General features: G+C 34.9%; 1 protein-coding gene across 4 annotated transcripts in view; it reads left to right on the top strand.

The window, feature by feature from the left end:
- The window catches only part of AKAP6 (A-kinase anchoring protein 6), a 263,132-nt gene that overhangs the window by 159,604 nt on the left and 80,902 nt on the right, over window positions 1–22,626 (top strand). For all 4 annotated transcript variants that reach the window (XM_085061926.1, XM_085061924.1, XM_085061927.1 and 1 more), the window contains exons 8-9: window positions 15,998–16,146; window positions 21,968–22,088. In XM_085061926.1, coding sequence (XP_084918052.1) covers window positions 15,998–16,146; window positions 21,968–22,088 — 270 coding nt within the window. The remainder of the gene's footprint in view (window positions 1–15,997; window positions 16,147–21,967; window positions 22,089–22,626) is intronic.

Below are 22,626 nucleotides of genomic sequence, written 5' to 3'. Positions count from 1 at the left end.
GGACTCAGCAAAGTATTCTTTTAGCTGTAATGCTCTTTTACTTCCAGGGAGAACTGTCAAAATTCCACAATATGTCCTGCAGAATCCCACAAAATCTGGCAAATTGTACCAAACAGGCCAGGCTTTTTTTAGCTGGAAGCATTTTACATTCAGTATCCGGAAAGCCTTACATCTTAGATGTGTGCGTATGTGTGCTGCGAATATGAAACACAATGTCAGATTTACTCCATGGAGAAAAAGTACTTAAAATTGATTAAGTGAATCTTTCCAGTTAAAAAAAAAAAATTGTCTTCATATTTCTTTCATTAAAGTTCTTTCCCATTTAACAAACAGAAACAAAAAGAACCCTGATATGACATTGATGTGGAACTTGTAAGGAGCTTCAGAAAGGACATACTCTTTTCTCTGCACATGGACATACTATCTTTGAGATCTTCAGATATTTGGATGCAATACGAATAGCATATATAGTTCTTTAATAACATCCATTCCTTTCACTGTCATGCAGTGCAGGTTCAGAATGTGCAGAAATTCTAGAAACAGATCTAGTTTTAAACTGACTATTATCCGAATTAACACATCCAGCATCTTATTATGAGAAGTATATAACAATAATTTATACATATCCCACCTGTACATAATCAAAAAGAAAACACAGGAAATAAAGTGAGTAGAGATGATCAGAAATCTTCTTTGTGATAATACTGAGTTTGCAGAAATGGAACTTAGCATATTTAAAGCAAAGCTGTCAGGATCAAATGGGTTAATGCATAGCAGGAGGAAAGGATTAGGAAGTTGAGGATATCTTTGCTTTGTTTTGAAATGTATTTTTAAAGATAATGATGTTAAATTTTATTTAAAGAGAGGTTTTTAAGGTGGAGCTCTGCACCATTTAATTTCATGGACTTGCATAGAATTCCTTATATGTCTGGAAACATACTATGCTTCTAAATAATTTTAGCTTTAACCCAGAGTCAAAAAGAGCTTGTCTGTGTCAAAGAAAAATTCCTGTATTTTGTTTGAAAGCATGAGTGTAATGGCACTTGTTCCTTTCCTTTTGCAAGCTCCTTTGATTACAGAGCTTGTACAGCTGTAAATGGGACCTGCTGTGCAGAAAGGCTGATCTTGAACCAGCTCAGTGGTATCAGTGCAGCTCTCCAGTTACTTGATGTCCCAGAGGTGATGGCACTCAGCAGTGGGCTTTATGGCACAGTTTCAGAGCAACAGACTAGCTCTTGAAGAAGTTATTTAGGCTTTGAGCAAACTCAAGAAAACATTCAGTTCATGTTTGCATGCATGTATGAAGTCATAGCATGATAAAACAAGCATGATGGGAAACAAAGCTGGTAATGTTGACAGCATATTTGTTTTCAAAATGCCAGCTCTGGAAAATACTGTCTTGGATTCTGCCATAGAATTAATAGTGACCAGTGAATCTAATTACAACTAAATTATTTTAATTTATAGAGTAACTAGATACACATATGTATGTAATATACATATTTATAAATTTCAGGCAAAAGTTTTGAAGTATTATGTGAGCTTTCTTCATATTTTAGATATTCTTAAGAAATCTCTTCAACCATTTTAATTGTTCAGTTAAAACGCAGATGTACATTTTATATGTCTATTTCTCTTTTAAAAATATCTTGATGTATTTAAAGAAAAAAGAACTGGTATGTTGTATGATTTACAGTCTTGGAAAAAATAACATAGTCATAACTCTGCAGTTTTTGTGATGCATGAAGATCAGATTTTTTAATGTTGGTTAATGCTTTACTAATTAAAGTGTGCATGTTAATTAAAGCAGAGGCTAATGTTAATTACCTATATTAATGGAATCTCATGTAGCACCTGCCTGAAGCAATGGGTTCAATTTTCAAAATATCTCAATTAAGACTGAAACTTTTGATTTGCATCTAGTAGGGTTTCAATTAACTGCATTGCAAACTTAAATAACACACTTAAAGGGATAATATCACCAATCACATGCAGCACAGTGGAATTGGTCGGTTCAATTATTGACTACGGCTGTGAGAGCTTTCACAGTTGGTAGGTAAGTACTATGGTATTGGCAAGTGATTATTGTGTAGGGCTGTCATCACTTCTGTGGCTGTTGTAAGAGAGATGTTAAATTGCGGTATTTGGGTCTCACTGCAATTCCATTGTTGAGGGAGGCAAAAATAGAATGATGTTTGCTCACATCCAGCATTTAATGGTGAAGATTCAGCTTGTTCCTTTGAAATAAATGACCACTGTTCCATGACATGGTAAGGCATTTTATCAAATGGGAAAACAGAATTTGTGATAAAGTGCACAGTGTTGCAGGGTACTTCTCAGCCAAACCATGAGATGTGATTGTATTCCCAATCTCTGTTTCAGCCACCACAGCATTACGTGTTGATATAGGAGCTTTTAATGAGCAGCTTCAGGAAGCGATTAACAAAGCACTAGAAATAGATGCAATCATGCTGATTGGAAATTCTACCTAAGCTCCATAAATAAGACCATAATGTCCTGCTACCATACAACTTTCTAGGATAATTATTTCTGATAGCTCCAAGACTTGAACTTTTAATCTGAGCCTACTTCAATGAAATATTGATGGTTCAGTTACAATGAAACCAAAATCCCCAATAAAATGTGCTTTTTCTGGTTTGGACACACAACTGAAGAATAAATGTAGGACTTTGTGGTCAGATCCAAATATTGTATGTACATGTAATGCAAAAGTATCTCTAAGCATAACTGCTATGTGGCATCTGTGGAAACAGATCACTACAAAGTCAGTTTTTAACCATGCTCAGCAAAGAGGACCTGGAGCACCAGGTTACTTGTGTGGCTATAATCTCCCACCTGTACCTATGTATATTCCTGCTTAAAATACCCTTAGGCTTTAGACCATTCTACTATATGGATCCTGGCTCGCTGTATAATAGATTGCCTATGCCTGTTAATAAACCCTCTAATATTCCATTGTAACACTCAGGCTTAATGCTTTCATTTTAACTAACACTATGACAAAAGCAAAAAAATCTTCACTGTATCAGTCAACCAGTTTAAGAAATTTGTGAGATTATAATAAAAGCTTTTTACCAAACTGCATTTAAAATATTTATTTTGAAATATTTTAGTGACCCTTGACTTATCAGTTTGTGACCACTCTTGGGTCTTGATTTATCAATGTGTAATGATTTTTGTTGCTATTTTCACTTCTAAGGAGCCTGTGTCCCACACCATTTTGTAAGGTCATTAGATGGTTTAGAACTGATGCTTGTTTTTATATCTGAAAACAGATTACAGTCCATTGTAATCTGAATTCCCAGAATCCCCATGTAGTAATACTCAACTTCTTTAACAGTATAATGTAAAAATGTAATTATTGCCTTGTTTATGTTTACTGGAAATGTGCATCTTTTCATTAAAGCTTTCGCTTGACATATGTTTTTGTAGTAATTGAACTTCAGGTTCCTTGAGTCACTATGCATCTTATTTTAGCTGCAGAAAAGTCATTTTAGTTTAACACCTGACCCATTTGCATGGGTCAGGTATTAAACTAAAGAGATGCAGCAGGTATGATTACTATACTGTGATATGTTATTGTCAGTTATACTTTCTAAAGTTATGTGAAGGGAAAAAAAATTCTGTAATTTACATTGACATAGACTTTTGTTACACACATATGTTATCTTTGGACATCTATTTCTTGAGAAGGGTGATTTTGCTATTTTTCAGTCTGTTTCCTTCTAATTTTGAAACTAAAATGTTTGTTCAGATCCATTTAGACATCTGTCTAAATTTTATAAAAATAGATACGTAGCTCCTGTTTGTTGGACTCTTAGTAGCTCAGAACACTGCAATAATAAAACTAGTATTAATATCGCAATTTTAACTACATTCTAAATGAGAAATAATACAGCACCAAACAGGCAGAATCTCATGTAATGGCCATGTCTTTGATGAAAATCTGTTGAAATCATTGTATTTACAAGATTACTGAGATTAGGTCTCTCTGGGTATTAGTTGGCCCAAAGGCACTTAGCCAATTAAGGCTATTGGAAAAAAAATGAAAGCAATCCAACCTGAAGCTTTCTGAAAGGAATCTTTAACACCATTTACTTCTCCTATATAGGGACTGTAATACAGCACTTCCAATATCTTGAGCATGCTTTATTTGGTCTTATTTAGCTGGATTGTTTTTCTTAATTATGAGAGGAAAAAAGTTTAATTCATTGTTCAAATTACAAAATAATATTACTTAAAAAGCATCCTGAACAAGCAATTCCACAGTATCATTTTATTAGGGAACAAGGAGGAAGGTGGCCATGCAAATTTGGATGGATTTTTTATTAATGGTGATTTGAAAGGCACACCTGTAAAACTGTTACTCTTACATTTTGGCATTCATACTCCTCCTGGAATGTTCTCTTTATAAGTTAAGACCTTGGGTGCTTTTAGCCAGCTATGCAGGTTTGGGTCTGGAGTAATGACAAGCTTGTAACAGAGGCCTTGACAAAGAGTAAAGCTACAAGTACACAGAATGCAGTCTGTTATATTGTGGCATTTTCAACAAAAATGGAAAGAGCAAGTTGATTGGGTCACATTAGGCAGGCATGGGCTAGAACATGTGGTATATTTTTTGAAGGCTTCACATAAGACCCAGTTGTACAGTCTTTGCTCTGGAATAACTCCCTTATACACTGTGGAAAGCTTACCTAAATAAAGAAGCTGAGGAATTTGAGTACTGGATATTTGCTTTACTTTTAAAGTTATTTTTGGAACTTTGATACATGTAATATAGATGTGAATCAAAATCTACCTTAGAGTGCTGAGATAAAGGTTTCCACTGCATTTTGTCTTGTTAAAGCAATAAAGGATTATCACATTAGAAATGTTGTCAAAGTGATATGTTTGACATGTTTCTGAAAAGGCAACATTCATCAAAAAAGGGCATCTTTTATTATTAGAATAGAGATGGCTTTTTTCTTACGTTTTAGGGCTTTAATTGTTCTGCTACTTTGTTTTAGCCTTGAACAGTCTCTCTACATGAGTGGATCTTATCTTACTATTTTATATGTATATATAAACAGACTTTTAAAAAATAATTTTATCACATCTGGTTTTACTGCATGTTGCTGCATGTCTCTAGAGGCATCCAGAATTTTTATTTTCAAGTAAATTTTTATTAGTTACAGTCTGCAGCTGTTTCAGATATAGCATCATTTCCTGTTGTTACAGTTTCCAGGACAATTCCCTTTTTTTCTTCTCAAAAGAATGAGAAATTTAATTTAACAAAGACATCCTATAATTGTCTTTGTATCTAGCAAGGTATCTAGCAATCTAAATATTTTATTTTATTTAAAACATCTGTCTACATAATATCATATGACTATACAAACCTATATCAGCCTTCTGAAAGACAGCTGCTGCTGCTTTTATTTAATTTATAAGAGACCAACAAAATTACTCAAGAAAAAGCCCGTCTGCCACTGAGTCATATATAAAAAAAATTTGCAAGATGAAAATTGCTTGCATTTACAGTTCTTGTTAAACTAATCTAGGTCTTTTTCAAATTTAGAAGCATCATTTTTCCCTTTCCCTGTTCTCTCACCCCCACCCCAGTCACTATGGAAACATAGGAGCTTTACATATACTTTTTTATACACTCATTTTTTTTGAGATTGAAGGTACATTTCTTTTAAAGATGAAATGCAGACTAGAGTCACATCTTAATTGCCCACTTGTGGAATCTGTTTATCTCCTGCTATCTGCATTTTCACAAATATTTGGTGTGCATTATATGGTCAGAGTTTTCATACAGTTTTTCAGAAAATATATAGGGGAAGTGATAATGTCAATATAAATCTTTATCTGTTTATTCTACTAAGCTTTGTTTGCAGTGATTGTAAACAGTTTCTTTGTATGAAGGAACCCATTCTGAAATGAAATTATTTAATAGATAGTATCAATTTAGGTAGAGCACCTGTCCTAGAAAAAGAGACACAGGCATTTTACAGTATGTCTAAATAAGACAAGTTTACCTTTTTCCAGGGAAGTAATCAAAATATTCCTTTTTGGAGAACTAAGAGTATGAAAGGAAAATGTTTATGGTTCCCTACTGGCACACAGTTATGATTGACAGGAAAAACCAACATGTATGCCACATGAGACATCTTGTTCAGGAACTTTCAGGAGGGTAGTAAATTGGTGTTGGCACAAACACAAAAAAAATAAAATGACTTGATTCAGCACTTTTCAATTCTAAATCCCCAGGCTCCAAAGAAAGAAGTAAATATTCATCAAATGATCAAAATTTATATTGATTTTTATTCTGCATTAGCAGCTCAAAGTCAAGATTCTTGACAGGGTGGATGTCGGTTTGAATGATTCTCTTTGAAATAAGGATACAGGCACTGGGCTGAGTGCTACTGTGCATTCCTGAACCATAGGAAAAGACTATTAGAACCCTAGGAAGCTAAATTTTTTAAAGAATAGTATAAAGGCATGCTTGTTCTGTACTGTTTTGATAACTAAATTGTTGTTATTAGTATGTAAAGTGATTCTTGTTGTTCCTGCTTTACTCCATCGTTTCCATTATCATCTAAGGACAACTTTTTTATAATACTTCAAAGAAAAATGGTATTTCATGTACTATAGTAACTGAGTTAATGTCAGTACTTCCCAAAAGAAGTGTATTTTAGAGTGCTAGTCTGGCAGAGAAAAGGAAGCAAAGATTGTATCTGCACATTATACATCTTTAATTTTGCAGTTTCTGCCAGGGAGTAAATAAAGATCTGGGGGAGGGGGTGAGGGAAGGAAGATGGAAATCCAGGGAAGGAGAATATGAGTGTGAATGCAGCACTGAAACACAAATGTGATGACTGTGATTACTGAGCTGTGAGATTTAATGAGAAAGCCTGTATTAGAGTGAAGTAGAAAATCATAACCATCACCTCTAGTCTATAGGAGTGTAATTGGATCTCAGCCCCCAGCAAAAGTAAATAAATAAGTTAGTGACATTTTTAACAAATTTAAATATATTGAGAATAAAAGGGGAAGTTATGTCCATTACTGTACTCTTACAGTATACTTTTTTTTAAGTTTCTCAGCTTGCATTAAAATGAGATTCATTGTCATAAAATGAAAGAAAATAGTAAGTGTGTGTTCGTGAAGGGATTAAATAAGAAGCAGAAATAGTATAACTATCATAGTGTTAACAAATTTCCCAAATGTCCTAGGTGCTTACAATTCAATAAACATATTTAACAGCATAGCTTTAAAATTAAATTTTACAAACATTATGGGTAATGCTTTAATAGTATGCAAATTGCAATGAAGTCAGCAGTGGCAAAGCTGACCTCTTAGCAATACAAATATATTATGTTTAAAACAGTTATCTTTTTACAGTTCCCTCTACCTCAGTGTCAGGTGCTTCAAGAGGCTCCTCATCAGAGAAGCATGAATAAACTCAAAGGAGCAGCAGCCTGTGCCTGCTTTTTATACATGGCAAAGCAGCTGTATGAATCAACAGATTAAGCTATATGTTTTGCTGTTGCTAGAATATTTGCTAATATTTTTGCTAATAATATTTTTCAAAATTTCCTCAAAATTCAGTTTTTAGTTTTCTGCTCCTAATTTTCCTTAAAACCCACATATATATGTGTGTATATATATATATATATCCTATACATATATATATGTATAGGAAAAGTAATGGACAGGGAAAAATACTTCGCCTGCATTTCTCTGCTATTATTAAATTAATTAATTGACATTTAGTTTTTATCCCACTTCAGAGTCTGACTATTCTTACTGAATCTTGCAGTGGAGATAGAGTCATGTGTTCATATTGCAAAATTGTGTCTTATTAATAGTTCAATATCTAAAATGCTTATAAAAATACCCTGTAATTTCCCCCTGTAGGAGGAAAAAAGGTGTGTAGTAAGAAAACATTCACATCTCTAGGGGTAACATAACATCAAATAGACTGTCAAGGCATGGAAGGAATCTCCTTCAATTTCAGAACAAGTTAAATAAGCATTCAATGAGTGTCTTTGAGGTACACTCAGTGTAGGAGTTTTGACTTCACAATGTTTGACACTACTGAACCTCTCAAAATCTTTGACTCAAAACATTGAATCAAAAGATTTCAGTTCAAAACTTCTGCAATTTTGTGAGTTGATATGTCTGGGAAATTTTGGAACTAGTTGTTAAGCACACATATATATTTGTAATGATTAGGTTAATAAATATGAAACATTTTTCAAGCATATAGAAATTTTAAATGGAGCTACTATGGAGAAAAATCAAGCTAATAATGTACTAATAATACGTTATGGTAAAATTAATTAAAACTCAGTGTGTATTACCAAAGTAACTTCAGATTTATACAATGAATCTTCCACTTGAAGAATTAAACAATTACCTTCTATTTACTTCCAAGTGAGTTTTTTGCAACATATTAAATTGAGATATCTTGGAAACCATTTTCTACAAATAAGTCATCAGGCTTTACTTCACTGTGAGTCAGTGGAGCTCCCAATGGGGAGAAAAGAGGTTTCTCCAAAATATACCCAAGGTAGATCCCTGAACAAAACTTCCAAGGAAAAGGCTGTAACATTTTTATATGAGCTCTGCCTTGCCTTCCTGGGATGTTTTGGATTGTCTTCCACAGGAAGTATTGGTTTTAAGAGACCTACCTTTCCTTGCTATTTCAAAGTAGAAATGTACATGTCAATCTGCTGCAGAGATGGGGGAAGTGGAATGTCCACCAGCACGCTGGAATTTCTCTTGCACAAGTGTGCTGTCCTAAATTCGGAACTCGAGTTCCCTTAGCCTTGAGTGTGGCCATTTTGAATGCCCAGCCCTATGAACTGAGCTAGGTGCATTGCTGGTCCATGTGATTTGGTACTGAAGCATTATTACAGGAGCATGACTTTTAAAAGTATCATTGTGTTGGATGGTAGGCAGACTCTTTAACAATCTCTTTTTAAGCCACTTCATTGCTCTAGAAGTGCAAACACAGAAAATGGTAGGAACAATCAGAACAGTGCAAATAATGGAGGTTTTAATTAAGTAAGGTTAAGTTTATAATTTTAGCACATTGAAGAAAGACTTTCTGTGCTTGACTAGTCTTCCCTCTTCCTGAGTGTTTGAGGGTCTTAAGGCTGACCCAGAAAGGTTTTGAACCTTCTTTATGTACAACATATTTGTGTTCTGGCCTCCTATAACTCTTTTTTCCTTTTTCTGATGGGGAAGAAACCAAGGTTGTGTTGGTAAATTGCAAATTTAATAGGACTAATTCTGGGTTTGTGAGAATGGGACTGTTTGGGCTAACAGTTATTGTGGCATTTGAAGAGGTGCCACTGAAGGAGATGGAAGGCATGTGGCAGTTACAAAGAAATGCACTCTATGTTGATGGGTTTGACTGGATCTGCATCCTTGTTAATTTGTGTCTTCTGTACGGTTTTAGCAAGCTCTGTTCTGTCATCCCAGCCCTTTGCACTGTCAGAGCAAGCTTGTTCCCCACCTGGCTCCTGATTATTACAGACTCTTTTGCATCCTGCCTGTCACTGTCTTTCTGCAGGCTGGAGATGCAGACCTGCTAGACAAGAAAAGTAGCAAAGGACACTGGCCTTTGTTCAATTTCCATTCTTACAAGTACAATTTTTCACCTGGCAATTTTGGGATGCTATTTTCAGAAACTATTCAGTCTTAATTAACCTCTGGAGAGGTTAATTCTTTCATACTTCAATGCTTTTTGATATTTGTGATATAAGGAACTTCTCTGCGTACATAACTGAGATCTGTATGATGCACAGGGCTTGCCATGCTCTTGTGTTGTGTTTAATGTTACAATGAATAGAATGAAAGGCAGGTGAATAGTCAGGAATAAAGACACAAGAGGTGCAGATTTTAAATTAGCAGCATGATCATGTCATCTCTATGGATTTGGTCAGACAATGCTGCTGAAGCCACACTACTGATTGCATTTGCAGTCTACAGTCCTGCAGTCACAGGTCATAGATTTCTGAAAGCCAAGGGAAACCCTGCAAAAAGGTATTACTCTTATTTTATAGGCCTCCCCTCCATCCCTCCCCCCATTATTTCTGGTGGCTCTGAGAAATGCCTGAAGTTCTGCTTGCTGTAACACAGACCTGGCTGTCTAAAATTTCATTTTATGGCTTCTGTGGATGGACCTAAAATTCACTGTGCTGTTATTTAAACTCAATAATGAGTTTAAGTACCTTGATATGTAAGAATATTGTTGCCTTGTAATTTTGCTCCGTGTGGAGGTTTCACATTGTTATGATGGTTTTAGTACACTGAAAAACAAAGTGATAACATTATTCTTGATATTAAAACATTTCTGAGATTTATGGTGATAAAAACACTTAGCTAAGATTTTAACTGGTAACAAGCATTCCCTGATTAACAGAATTAATTTCCTGCATGATCAAAACATAAAGTGTCCTTTGTAATAGGACTCTCAAATATTCAGCTTGTAGTAAACATATTCCATTATATAGGATTTTTTAAAAAATCTGATTCAGTCCTGAAGAGAATGTACAAGAGAGTGTACAAGATAAAGAGTCAAGGAAGCCAAAAGCAGGGAGTGTAACAGACTAAAAAAGTATTCAATAACAGCAAGGTCCCTGTTTTAATTATGCAGAGTAAGGGGGAAAAAACAAATGCCTCTACTTAGGGTAGAAGCAGTCACTTGAAGTTCAAGAAGCCTAACGCTGCCAAATGATGGACCAATGATCTTAGACACCTTTCCAACCTAAATGATCCTTTGATTCTGTTATACAATGCTGTTTAAAATGCTGGTGTGACTTCTTGAAAGCATTCCTTCTACCTTAGGTGTTTTCATCAATACAAGACCTGTTGGCTGGGTGTAGGGATGGCGTGATGGATGATTGAGTCTGTCTGTATAGATCTTTTGGACACAGTCTTACCTGCTGAAGAGCTCTTTCTGAAATCTGCATCTTCATGGAAAATATTTTGAGCCATATACTTCTCAACATTATTTTATTCAGTAGCTGTACTTTGACAGAGCCAGGATCTTTTTTGTGTTCTGTAATAAAGCCTTCTTCACAATTTTATAATGTGGAGAAGTAGTCAGAATATTGTGGCAGAAAACAACAAAAAATGCTTGAGTATTTAACCACATTAATGCTACTCTGATCAACTAAATTCTGGAAAGAAATTATTCTCAATTTTAAATCTCAAGAATGTCACCAATTGCAGATATACAGAGTGACAAGCTGGAATGTGCATTCTTTTAAAATGGGGCATCTGAGTTTGTACTTCTTTAAAATATACCTATGGGTGACCTGTTCTAATTCTACATGTATGGGGCCATCTGACCACCTCCTTGTTGGCAGAAACTGGATTTTGTGCTTTAATTTCAGAGACTGTTTTTATCCAGCTAAAGTTCAAATAATGGCAGAGGAACTGAACTGTCTGTATTTTTTATATAATTCTCACTAAGTACTGTGTAGTGTGGCAGCAGTATAGTTTTTCTACAGAACTGTAGAGAAAGGGTAATGCAAGATAGGATACTTTCATAATTTAAATTCAATGGAATGTATTATATATAATTTGTATATCTAAAACAAAGAATAGTTTGCCTACAGAAACATAGTTCATAACAAATTACTTGTGCTCCCTAGGAGACACTGTCTGAAAATACTTTCCTTTCAACACCAAATCAATGATATTTATTTTAGTACATTCCAAAATTAAAAAACTAAAAGAATTTGCAGCAGAAAAGCGCTAGCTCTGAGTTCATATCTCCAATTTACACTGCTGTAAGTTTGAATCTCTCATTTGACACTCTGTATACAATATAACCTCTCAATCTCCTTCCTCCCACAGTAAGAATCATTATCCCTTGTCTTGTCTTTCTCCGCTTCAGAATAAGGTCATTCTAACATGTAGGTCTAACAAGAAATACAATGTATTTTCATTGATTTGTATTACCACTGATTGCTCTTTCATGCTATATAGTGATCTGTATAGTAAAGGACATTTTACGTTGTCATGCAAAGCCAGTTTCAAGCAACAGATTCTGCACCCCAGGCTCCCTCGAGTTATTTATAAGTTCTTGGTTTTTAGAAAATGGGCTTTAGAAAATAGCCTTGAAATTATTTACGATTGTTAATCAATCACTAGAACTGAATATTCGGCACTAGTCTAGATTTTTTTCACTGTTTTTCCCCAGACCACTGTTTTTTCATAGTCTTGTTCAGAGGTTGGTTCCTGCAGACTGAGGAAAATGAGACAATTTTGTCATTTGTTTATTGGAAATATCCCAGTTTAATTTGCAACAGATTATTTTAAACTTATTCCATCCTAGTAGGTAATCTCTACAATTGTATAACAAGGCCATCATCAGCATCTTTATTATCTTTTTACTGCAAAAATGGTCACTTAGGAGAGGACTATGAAGTATAAAACCACTGCTGAGTATAATTCCTTGGCTTTTCCCCCCGCCCCCCCCCCCCACATATTCTGATGTCCTGCAGCCTCAAGAAAAAAGAAGGAACTGAATTTTAATTCTAAGCTGGGGCACTAGGAGTAAATGATTTCTTCCCACCCAATTTCTCTTACCTGTATTTGGGACGATGCATGTCCCAGTAGACTTTCTGAGGATTTATTAGATATCCATGTCCATAGAAGTGTGTTTGTTGTGGAGATTATTCTCAAAATTTGTGTTGTGTAATAAAAAAAGTGTATGTAGGGAAATCTGAAAATGCACACAATGTAAGATAAAAGGTAAATCAAGTAGCTCTTCTATATCTGATTTGTAATCGCTACTTTATTCTCCCAGACTACTGCAAAACTAGTCTTTCATTACTGCTAAAGATTTTAAGTTGAAAATAAACTGCAGTAGGTTTATTGCATATCTGTGCTGGGTACTTTTTTCTATATTTGCCTTGTACTTGTTAGCTCAGCTTCTGTAGAACGTAGTTTTTTGAGACTTAAACTGATCAATACCTACTCAAGGTCTTCAAAGCCTCTTTGGATTTGCAGTTGATATCAGTATAACAGAGACAAAAAAAATGCTTAAGTACAACAGTGAGATAGATGAATACATACAGAAAAGAAATCAGAGATCCATCTGAAATTCTACGCTGTCTGAGTTTGAGTTGCTGTAATTGTTCACAAATGTTGAAGACAGAAATGGGGTTTAAAAATAAAAATAGTTGATTTATAGAGGGATCATATTTCTGACGTGCAAGGACTGGGTTGTATTCAAGCTTTGTAGAGTATGATGTTGATGGAGTTCATAATCCATAGTACAAGAGGGCCTTATAGATGCAAAGACAATATAGTGGATTTTTATTTATCCCTCTCCATATATTTATCTACCCTTTGCATCCTGCTTTTCCTTTTCCCCACTATGCTACTTCATTCTTCTTTTTCTTCTACCATTTTCCGTATTCATTATTGGTTTGCCTACAAATATTTTTGCAAGTGAACAAAGCATGACTATCCTGTGGAAAGCTGTTGCCTTTATTTTCAACGTTCTTAAGTTTAAAATACAGAGGAAATTGTAAGATGGAGAATGAAAAAATACAAGGGACAGAAAAGTATCTAAATTACTGGGATAGTTGTGCTACCTGAGAAATAGCCTGTGTTCATGCAGGTCATGGCTCAGTTTTAATTATTACGTGTGATGTTTCAGAGTTTAGGCTACAAGTAAACTTCCTCTTTTTGGAGCCTTGGAGTGGGAGGGGAGATGGGAGGTTGTGTACACAATTTCAATAATAGCCGAGAAAACCCCAAAACCTCTACCTATACCCCACCCAAAACCCATAGCTAAAAAAGTAGGAATTACTTACCTTGATTTACAAACCTGTCCTGAAAATCAGGAAATTCATTTTGCTTTAAATTTTCCTCAAAATTGCCCTTCTAGGCTTAAAAGAATCAAAGATTTTAATTGATCGATCTAATTGTTTTAGGAATTTACTGGTCATTGACAAGAGGGCTTTGGACTGAATGTGTCATGTCAACTATAAAGAAAATAAAAATTATGAGTGGATTACTGCTCATTCATAGCCTTATGTGGACAATACAAAATACTCTGCTGGAAGACTATGCTTACTGGCGAAGAATCCTTCCAAAAAAAGAAATTTGTTCAGGAACCTGTGTATACTGTGCAGGTAGACTGTTTATCAACTCAGAAGAAAATGTGCTTGGGGGTGGAATTGAAACAAGAAGGTGATGCTGTTTGTTTATTTGCTGCCTTAGTTCTTTCTGAGTTATATAAATGGCAATTTCAATTATAGTTTCTGAGAAAGCAGAATAATTTTATAGCTCTCTCGAACCTTAACATTTTACTCTGACTGGACAGTCCCAGCGAGTTAGTCATCTATTTGGTTATGTTTCTTCACTGGTAATCTTTTGTAGTTTAATTTTCCACTATTTTAAAGTATGTATGAAAGCCTGGAATTGTATTTGAATACACAGTAAAAGACCTGCATGGATAAGCTGGAATTTTTATTTTGTCTCCTTGGAAAATTGCTAGCATTTTCTGTGTTTTCTGGGCTTTTGTTTTGCTTGTTAGTCTGTGTTTAAATTTTTTAAAAACATACTGGGATTTATTGAAAAACATAACTAATTTCACTGTAAGAAGCAGCTGAGAGAGAAAGTTATAAAGGCTTGAATGAGAAATGTTAAAAGGAAATGGAATTTCCAAATCACTTAAATTATTTTTCAGCAAAAATTGCACCAAGGCAAGGCCCAAGCAAATATAGAATCTATTATTACCACTAGCTTATAAAGACATTCCAGTTTTCCTTCAGACTTTCTCTATTGACATTGTTCAGTGCCTGTTTCCCTTCACTTGCTTGCATTTTTCCTAGATTTTGCAGACTACCCTCCTCTCTAGCCCTTTCACTACTTTCCCTTTATGACTGCCATTGTTCCCTAGATTGGTAACTCTGCTGTGCTATCAGCAAACAAATAAACTCTTCACTTCCCTGCCTCTCACAGCAGAAAATACAGGACAGTCCTCATACGAAATTTCCTCCATGCCTTTTGCATTTTCTTGTTGTAGCAACAAATAGTTAAGCAGGCATTCCAATCCTAATGGAAACAAAAGTATATAGTTACACAGAAGTAGCGGGTTTTGAAGCATTTTCAGAATTTGTAATGTGTTTTTTTTCAATGAAGTATATTAAAAGAAAACAATGGCATATCAGCCCCAAAGTGCTTTTGAACTTGCTCTACGCTCTATTCTTTCTGCTGTTCCTAGGGGCAAGTGTGGCAAACAGCAGATTTTATCCTTGTGTCATCTGGTTCTCTGAGCCTCAGAAGCATACTGATCACCACAGCTGCAATAAATAAAGTGTCTATTCAATAAATTATGATGCCAAATATTATTTGACATTCTTCTGGACAGGCACAGTCTGATGGAAAGCAGCACATCTCACTTATTTTTTCCTTGCAATTAAAGTTGCTGAGTAATCAGTCTGTGCCAGATACAGAAAGGAGAATGTGAATGATGCCAATCTGCTTGGGTTTGTTTACACTTACTATTTAAAGGAAAAATACCTATAGCAATATGGCTTTCGTTAATTATGAAGCACAGTGTGTTAACAATATCAATCTTGAAGCCTGTAAGAAATATAATTTTATGTATCTACCTGTTCTATCACAGTGCTTGGTTTCTAATATCTTTTTTATTCATGTCCAGACATTTTTATGCAGCATTTGATTGGATGTACATCTCATGGAATATATAACATATTCTCTGATAGAAACCTCAATAGTTCATTTTTAGCATTTGGGATTACACTGTACTTTTTTCTCTGACTTAATGGTTCAGCCTTTTTCACTATCATATTCAAGGGGAAAATTAATGGTGTGAATCATTTGGTTAAAACTTTTGCAGTCCAAAAGTATTTGTTTTAAATGTATTCTTTCTGAGTTATTTTTTTAATGTTGTCTTTTTTTTTTTCTTCCCCTCTTTGTTTTCTTTTTCTAGGCTGAGGTTCAGCTATGCTATCTGGAAGCACAAAGAGATGCTGTTGAACAGATGTCCTTAAAACTGTACAGTGAGCAGTACAACAGCAGTAGCAAGCGAAAGGAAGAGTTTGCTGATATGTCAAAAGTTCACACAGTGGGAAGTAATGGGTAGGGAACTATTCTTTTTGTTGTTTTATTCTCACTGATCTGTATTTTTTTTACACAATATATTTTTTCTTACTACTAGTTAACCAGGATTTTTCTTCCTAGGCCAAGAGGAAGGGTGAAACTGTTTCTATCTCTCTTTTTTTTTTTTTTTTCTTTTATTATATGGATACAAAAATAATGGGTTGTGGATAATTTATCCAAATTGTGGTTTGTTCATAGCACGTTCTAAAATTATCCAATTACAATGTGTTATCTGGATTTAAAAAAATGTAATGTGTCCTTTTTCTTTAGGCTTTTCTCCTCCAGTGGCTTCATCTCATTTGATATCTTAATGTCTTCCAAGAAAGAATCTTTATAGTGCAATAGTACCTCTGCAAGACCTCTATAATCACTGCTCTCCTAGTGACTAGGAAATATGAATATGAATCCATTCACTTATAGTTCAAACATCCTGGTTTTGAACTTCAAGATAGCATTAATTTTAACTCTTTTCCCTTTTCTTTTAACTAGTTTTGCTTCACTTTTTTTTTAATTAATATTAACACACATACACACATATATGTCATATGTATAAGTGTACATGCAAAAGCATTCTTAATATTTTGAACAAATTATTATCTGGGCTATGCTAAAATGAATTCTCGCTGCCCTTTCTTTTTCACAACCAAGGAAACTTGTACTTCTGAATTAAGACTTTTTCTTTAAGGTCTTTTGAAAATCAAATCTTCCGACTGCTCTAGCCCCAAAATGAACATAAAAAACATACCTGTGGGATCATAACAGTATGGGCCAAAAGCAGTTCAAAGAGCCAAATAGTGCTTGTTTTCTGGGTACACCCTCATCCTCTTAGAAGTTTCCTTGTAACTGGCAAATAGAGTAAAACTTTTGCCTGCAGTTTCATATGCAAGGAAGGTCATTGACAAAGGTGTTCATGAGTTCTTTATCTCCAGAACTTCCCTTTCCAATTGTTAACTCAATGCTCAGATCTTGGAAACACAGTTTTATTAAATTACCAACTGTAAAGATAAATGAGCCTTGTAAACATCCCCTCTTATTATACGGAAAGATGACTGTTTTAGAAAAGTTGATGTGGGCTAATTATGTAGGATTACTGAGATCTTGATTACATATGCAGAAATCTGTCAGATTCTCAAACACACCAGTGCAGCTAGTGCCAACCATAAAAATAATTTGTTCAGAATTGGTGTGTATATGTATATCAATGTACACTAAGGGCTACATGTTCAAAACCGACTTCTAATTTTGCAGCTACCACTGAATGTGAGTGAGACTTAAGGTTGGAATATTGAGGGGGCTGTAAGACACATCAACAGACATTTGATTTACCTGAGGGTAGGGGATGTAAAGATTTAAGCTTCACAGAGGACTCCAGTTTGTAACTCTATATACCATATGTGATAAGGAAATTGTTTCTTAAATGCACTTGTTTTCACTTGTAATTACATACTTAGAACTGGAAATGGTCCTCTGCTAGTATTCCCTACCTTTTTTGTGCTGTGGCCACCTTTCTGGGCCCTTAAGGACATTTCATCCCTTAGAGGCTCAACAGTGACTTCAGGAGCCAAAGGGCTGGAATTGGACCAGTACAATACCACATATTCAGCCATTGCAGAAACTAGCGGGGACTAAATTCAGCTGGGAAACTTTCAGTTCAACCAGTTGAACCAGTCTGACGTGTTGTGTTGAAAAAAATGGAAATGCCTTTCAGCTATTTAAAAATACAGTTGATGCAACATTTTCTTACTGTATAAAAACAGTGGACAGAAACTCCACAATAGCATGACCTTGCTAGAGACTGAGATCTCTACAGGGAAGGGGTCATTTGCATAAATTAGGGTATCTATCCATTAGCTGTTGTGGAAGTTTTGACCTAGGAAAAAGAAGGATGTCCACAGGGAGAACAAGAGGTATTGTAAATAGAGAATTTTTTGTATGATGTGTGTGTGTTTGTGTATGTGTGTTCGTGTGTGTATGTGTGCGTATGTGTTTGTGTGTGTGGGAGATTTGGGAGATGACTGTGCAGGAAATAGCTAGACTGAGATAGGTAGGGTAGCATTTGCAGAATAGTGTGATGCTAGTGGGTGTGTAAAGAACGGGAGATTTCCTGCAAAGCAGTAATCTTGTTCAAAGAGCAATATGGAGGGTCTATGTGTATTTGCATGAAAATGGCTAAAGTGGCAAAGGAAAAGAATGAGTGTCCACTGCAGCAGAACACCAGCTAGCCAGGCAGTAAGAGGTACCCAAGAGTAGCTGAGAGGAGGTGCAAAATGTTCTAGCAAATCTGCCTGGAAATAATGTATCTACTCAAAACTGTGGAGGAGTGTGTACAGGTCCTATTGGGAGATATGAACAACGCCATTGCGCAGCATGAAAGCCAGATCCTGAGTTCCTGTTGTCACTGATTATTGGGCCTTCATTGGTGAGGCTTGGAGAGAAATGCATTAGAGGAGGCTTCAAGTATGTCCAGAATATAAGGCAGTTTTAAAACTGTTTAGGTGATAACTCTGAATTCTCCTGTATCTTGCTGATAAAAACCTGTGAAAAGAGTTCCATAAAATTATGACCCAGAAACCTGAAGGAACTTTTTGTCTGGCAGAACTTTTTGATGGGTGTACCAGTATGTTTACAGTACTTCCTAATGCCATGTGAGTTATGCCATCAAAGAAATACTACAAACTAGAAGTGCATGTTGAACATGGGGAAGAAGGCTGATGGAAATAGATTCACATTCCTTTTTATTTATTAATGCCACAGACGAACTGGTTTTCTCATGAGAAAGGTGCTCATGAATTTTCATTCAAAATAATAAATTGGTGTCCACATTTTAAGAAATATGTTTAGGGTTCAAGGGATTAGACATGCAACTCTGCATATCTGATTCCCAGTTTACCTAGACAAAGTATACTTCTTAATGTAATTTTAGTTATTACATAGCTAATGGTTTTAGCTTATTAACCAACAAACCTACACCAAGGAAGCTGTTTTTACCTGCTCTTTAACTAATAATATAGTATTTTTGTTGGCAATGTTTGGGATCTTTAAATGTAGGATTTTTTTCTTTTTCGATAAACAGATGATCTGATTTATTCCTTTTTTAGTGATTAGTGGATTCATATAATCAACCAAAATTAGATCTTTGCTATGATTCTTGCATCTTTAACATACATTAGTATTTCAGAAGTCATACTTTCCCTGGTTCTGCCTGTGGCAATATGAAAGAAAGATCTGCTAAGCTCAGGAAAAGTAGATTCTGAATAAAAAAAGAAATATTAAATATACCACAGAAGTACTGGCAGGTATATTTTAATCTTAACCTTTCTCTGGTCCTACAATTTCTTGATTTTTCTGAATATCTTTTTAGCAGCTTAGTAACTTGCATCCTCTTCCAAATAGTAATTTAATAGTGATGACTAAATTAATCCTTTTAGATATAAGGTATTAAGTTTAAAAACAAAGCTCTTTTTAAAATATATGTATCAGAGATATCGTAAAAACATTAAAAGTAAAGCAATCATATTAAAAAAATATTGATGGTGCTTTGTAGGCTGGCTTCACTATCTTCAGGCTCAGGCAAATAGCTGCCACAGACAGTTGCTTCAAAGTGCTCCTAGATGACTCTACTTTAGTTCATTAAAAAAAAAAAAGAAAAAGGGGAGAATAAGAACAGTATGAAAATTATGGGAGAAAAAAAATCTTGCAGTACATCTTACATTCCTTCCTGGGCTTTTTCCAGTGAATCCTGTTTCTCTCACTCTTGATTTTGGGTTGAGTTCCTGTTTAGAACATTAGTTTGAAATCGAAATGTTCAGCTGTTTTCTAGAGCTTATCTGTGTTTTATAAAGGTCAAAGAAAAGTGCTTTTCTGTTTCTTTAAAGGATTGCTTCATTCCATTACACAAATAAATGGACCAATTTGGACTGTAAGTAAGATGTGAATCTTTAGACACAAAGCAGATGTTTGGATCCAGCACATCTTCTGTCTATTACAGAAAAACCCAAGTCCATTTCCTAGAACACTTTCCAAAGACATCCCATCCCATTCTGTATGTAGGCTTTGTTTCACTTCATCTTCATATCCTAATTTATGATTTTCACTGGTACAAACCATCCAAGTCCAACTGAATCTGTACCAATTTATAGGTTAAGAAATCTAACATCTTATGTCATAAAAAATATGTTTCAATAACTGCCTGTCAGTTTTATAGCTTTGAATAATATTTGGATAAGATGGAAGGGAAGAAAAGGAGCAGTAGGTACTGAAGATGCAGAATGATTATACTGATTTCTGAGGAAGGGATGAAGATTCAGTATCACTTCCAAATATACCATTCAAAATAGAGTTTAGTTTTCTTTTAGTTTACAAGTGATATCTGAGTCAAATACCTCCTGAAACAGGAGAAAAACCCTGAATTCCAAATGAAACTATTATATATCAATAATAGTAACATGACCTTTTATGCTTGCTCTTCTTTCTTGATGGTAACACTGCTTACCTTCGCAGGGCAGAAGGCAGTTTTAAGTAAGTGGACCTCATAAATTATTGAGTAAAAGTATAATAAGTACAGTGGATTAAACTAGAGGGTTACTTCAGAAGCAGGAATCAGTGCTTGTGCATTATACAATACTTCCTTTGTTGTCAATTCATTGAAAATAATACCACAGAAGACAAATGCTTTCTTCTCCCTTGCCTGCTTTCTTGAGGAAAGACATTTCTCCTTGTCACAGCTTTATCTATAAGCTTTTAAAATTACCATGCACACAGTACTCTAGTTAATAACAAATAAAACTGCAATCTTACTAAAGATGTTAAAAGCACATTTAGTTTGTTGTTTCTCTGTTGAAACACTGCTAATTTTTTTAATGGGGTTGCTAGAAAAGTTCTTAGTAACTGGAGAAATTATCTTTAGTGGAACATGCACTATTCTTTGATCAGTATGGGAGTTTTTTGATACTACTGGCAAGGCTTTTGTTAGTTCCAATTTTGCACATTTGAAGATCCCTTTTCAAGAGGTATGTATTTGACAAATGTGCAGTTTTTCAGCATGTACCTTCTGTCTTGTATCACAGTGTTTTAGAAGAATCTATGCTTTACTTATTCACTAGGCTTTCAATAGAGAATCACATTAATCCTTTTAAGCTCCTTATTCTAATGATTTATTTTGTTGAAAACCGTAGTGATCCTCCTTTGAATTTTAATGATTGCTGGCTATTCAAGGATTCATTGTTTTGACTTCCTGTCCTTACCTTTGTTTCTTACATGTCTGTAGGGAACACCTGTCTAATACTGTATCTGGCCTTAGTTCTCTCTGGCTTACCATATTCACTCAAGCCTATCTTAAGGCGTTAAGTTGAAATGCTAGCTAGTCATCCATGAAAATAAATGTAGGATATTTACAAAGATAGGCAGATAGACAGCAGAGGGATGGCTGAATGGATTGAGTAATTTTTTGATGTAAATAATATTTTCATATGAATCATATCGAGATGATTGTTGAAAAATTTTCTCAATATAAAGCTAGCACTGTAAAAAAAATTAACATCTATAGGGGATTTGTATTTCAAAATTTTGAAGCAAATGTAGTATGCCAACAGTTGTCAGGATTTGGCATCAGCTGCTGAATTTAGGTCATGGCACTGGCTTAAATTGGATTTCAATTTTCATCCACACTGTATAAATACAGAATGTCTCTTTAGAAATATAACTTGGAACATCATGAGTTTTCAAGAATATATTATTCTAATACAAGATTTTAACAACTACACAGTATTTATGCATAATACATTTTGTTCCTTATCTACAGCCTTTTGGACTTTGATTCAGAATACCAGGAGCTCTGGGATTGGCTGATTGACATGGAATCCATCGTGATGGACAGCCATGACCTGATGATGTCAGAGGAGCAGCAGCAGCATCTTTACAAGGTTAGCACTACTGTTACTGCCTTTACCTAGCTATAGAAGATCTGATTAGCTTGACAAGTCTTTCTCTCACAGGATATCGCTGCGTTCATTGTATGTATCATGGTGTCTATTAGAATTCCCTTCCCTGTCCCCAACCTCATTTCCATCCCCTGTGCACTGACAGACTGCACCGACATCATAATTGCAAGAAAGTTCCCTTTATCACATTCTATTTGGTGTAATTCTATAGAAGGACAAAGATTTGTCTTCAAGATGAATAGAAATAAATGAAACTGCATTAATAAATAGACTGAAACAAAATGAAGGAAAAAAATGAAATGGGAACATTTAACAAAATGTGTTTTGATTGGAGCTTTCAGCTGGATTTTTATCCACCTTTCAGACCTCATCTGGAAAGAAAGACATTTGCCTTGATTTTGGTTTGCTGCTGCCAGGATACAGGACTCTTCCAATTTAATTTTTATTAGTTATACATAAAGTAGACATTGTCATGTTAAGTCTTCACACTTGTTGTGATTCAAGCAACATGATTTTGAAC

Source organism: Lichenostomus cassidix, chromosome 5, assembly GCF_008360975.1.
Source record: "Lichenostomus cassidix isolate B80296 chromosome 5, HeHo_3.0, whole genome shotgun sequence".
Lineage (NCBI taxonomy): Eukaryota > Metazoa > Chordata > Aves > Passeriformes > Meliphagidae > Lichenostomus > Lichenostomus cassidix.
This window is presented reverse-complemented; position numbering and strand designations above follow the sequence as displayed.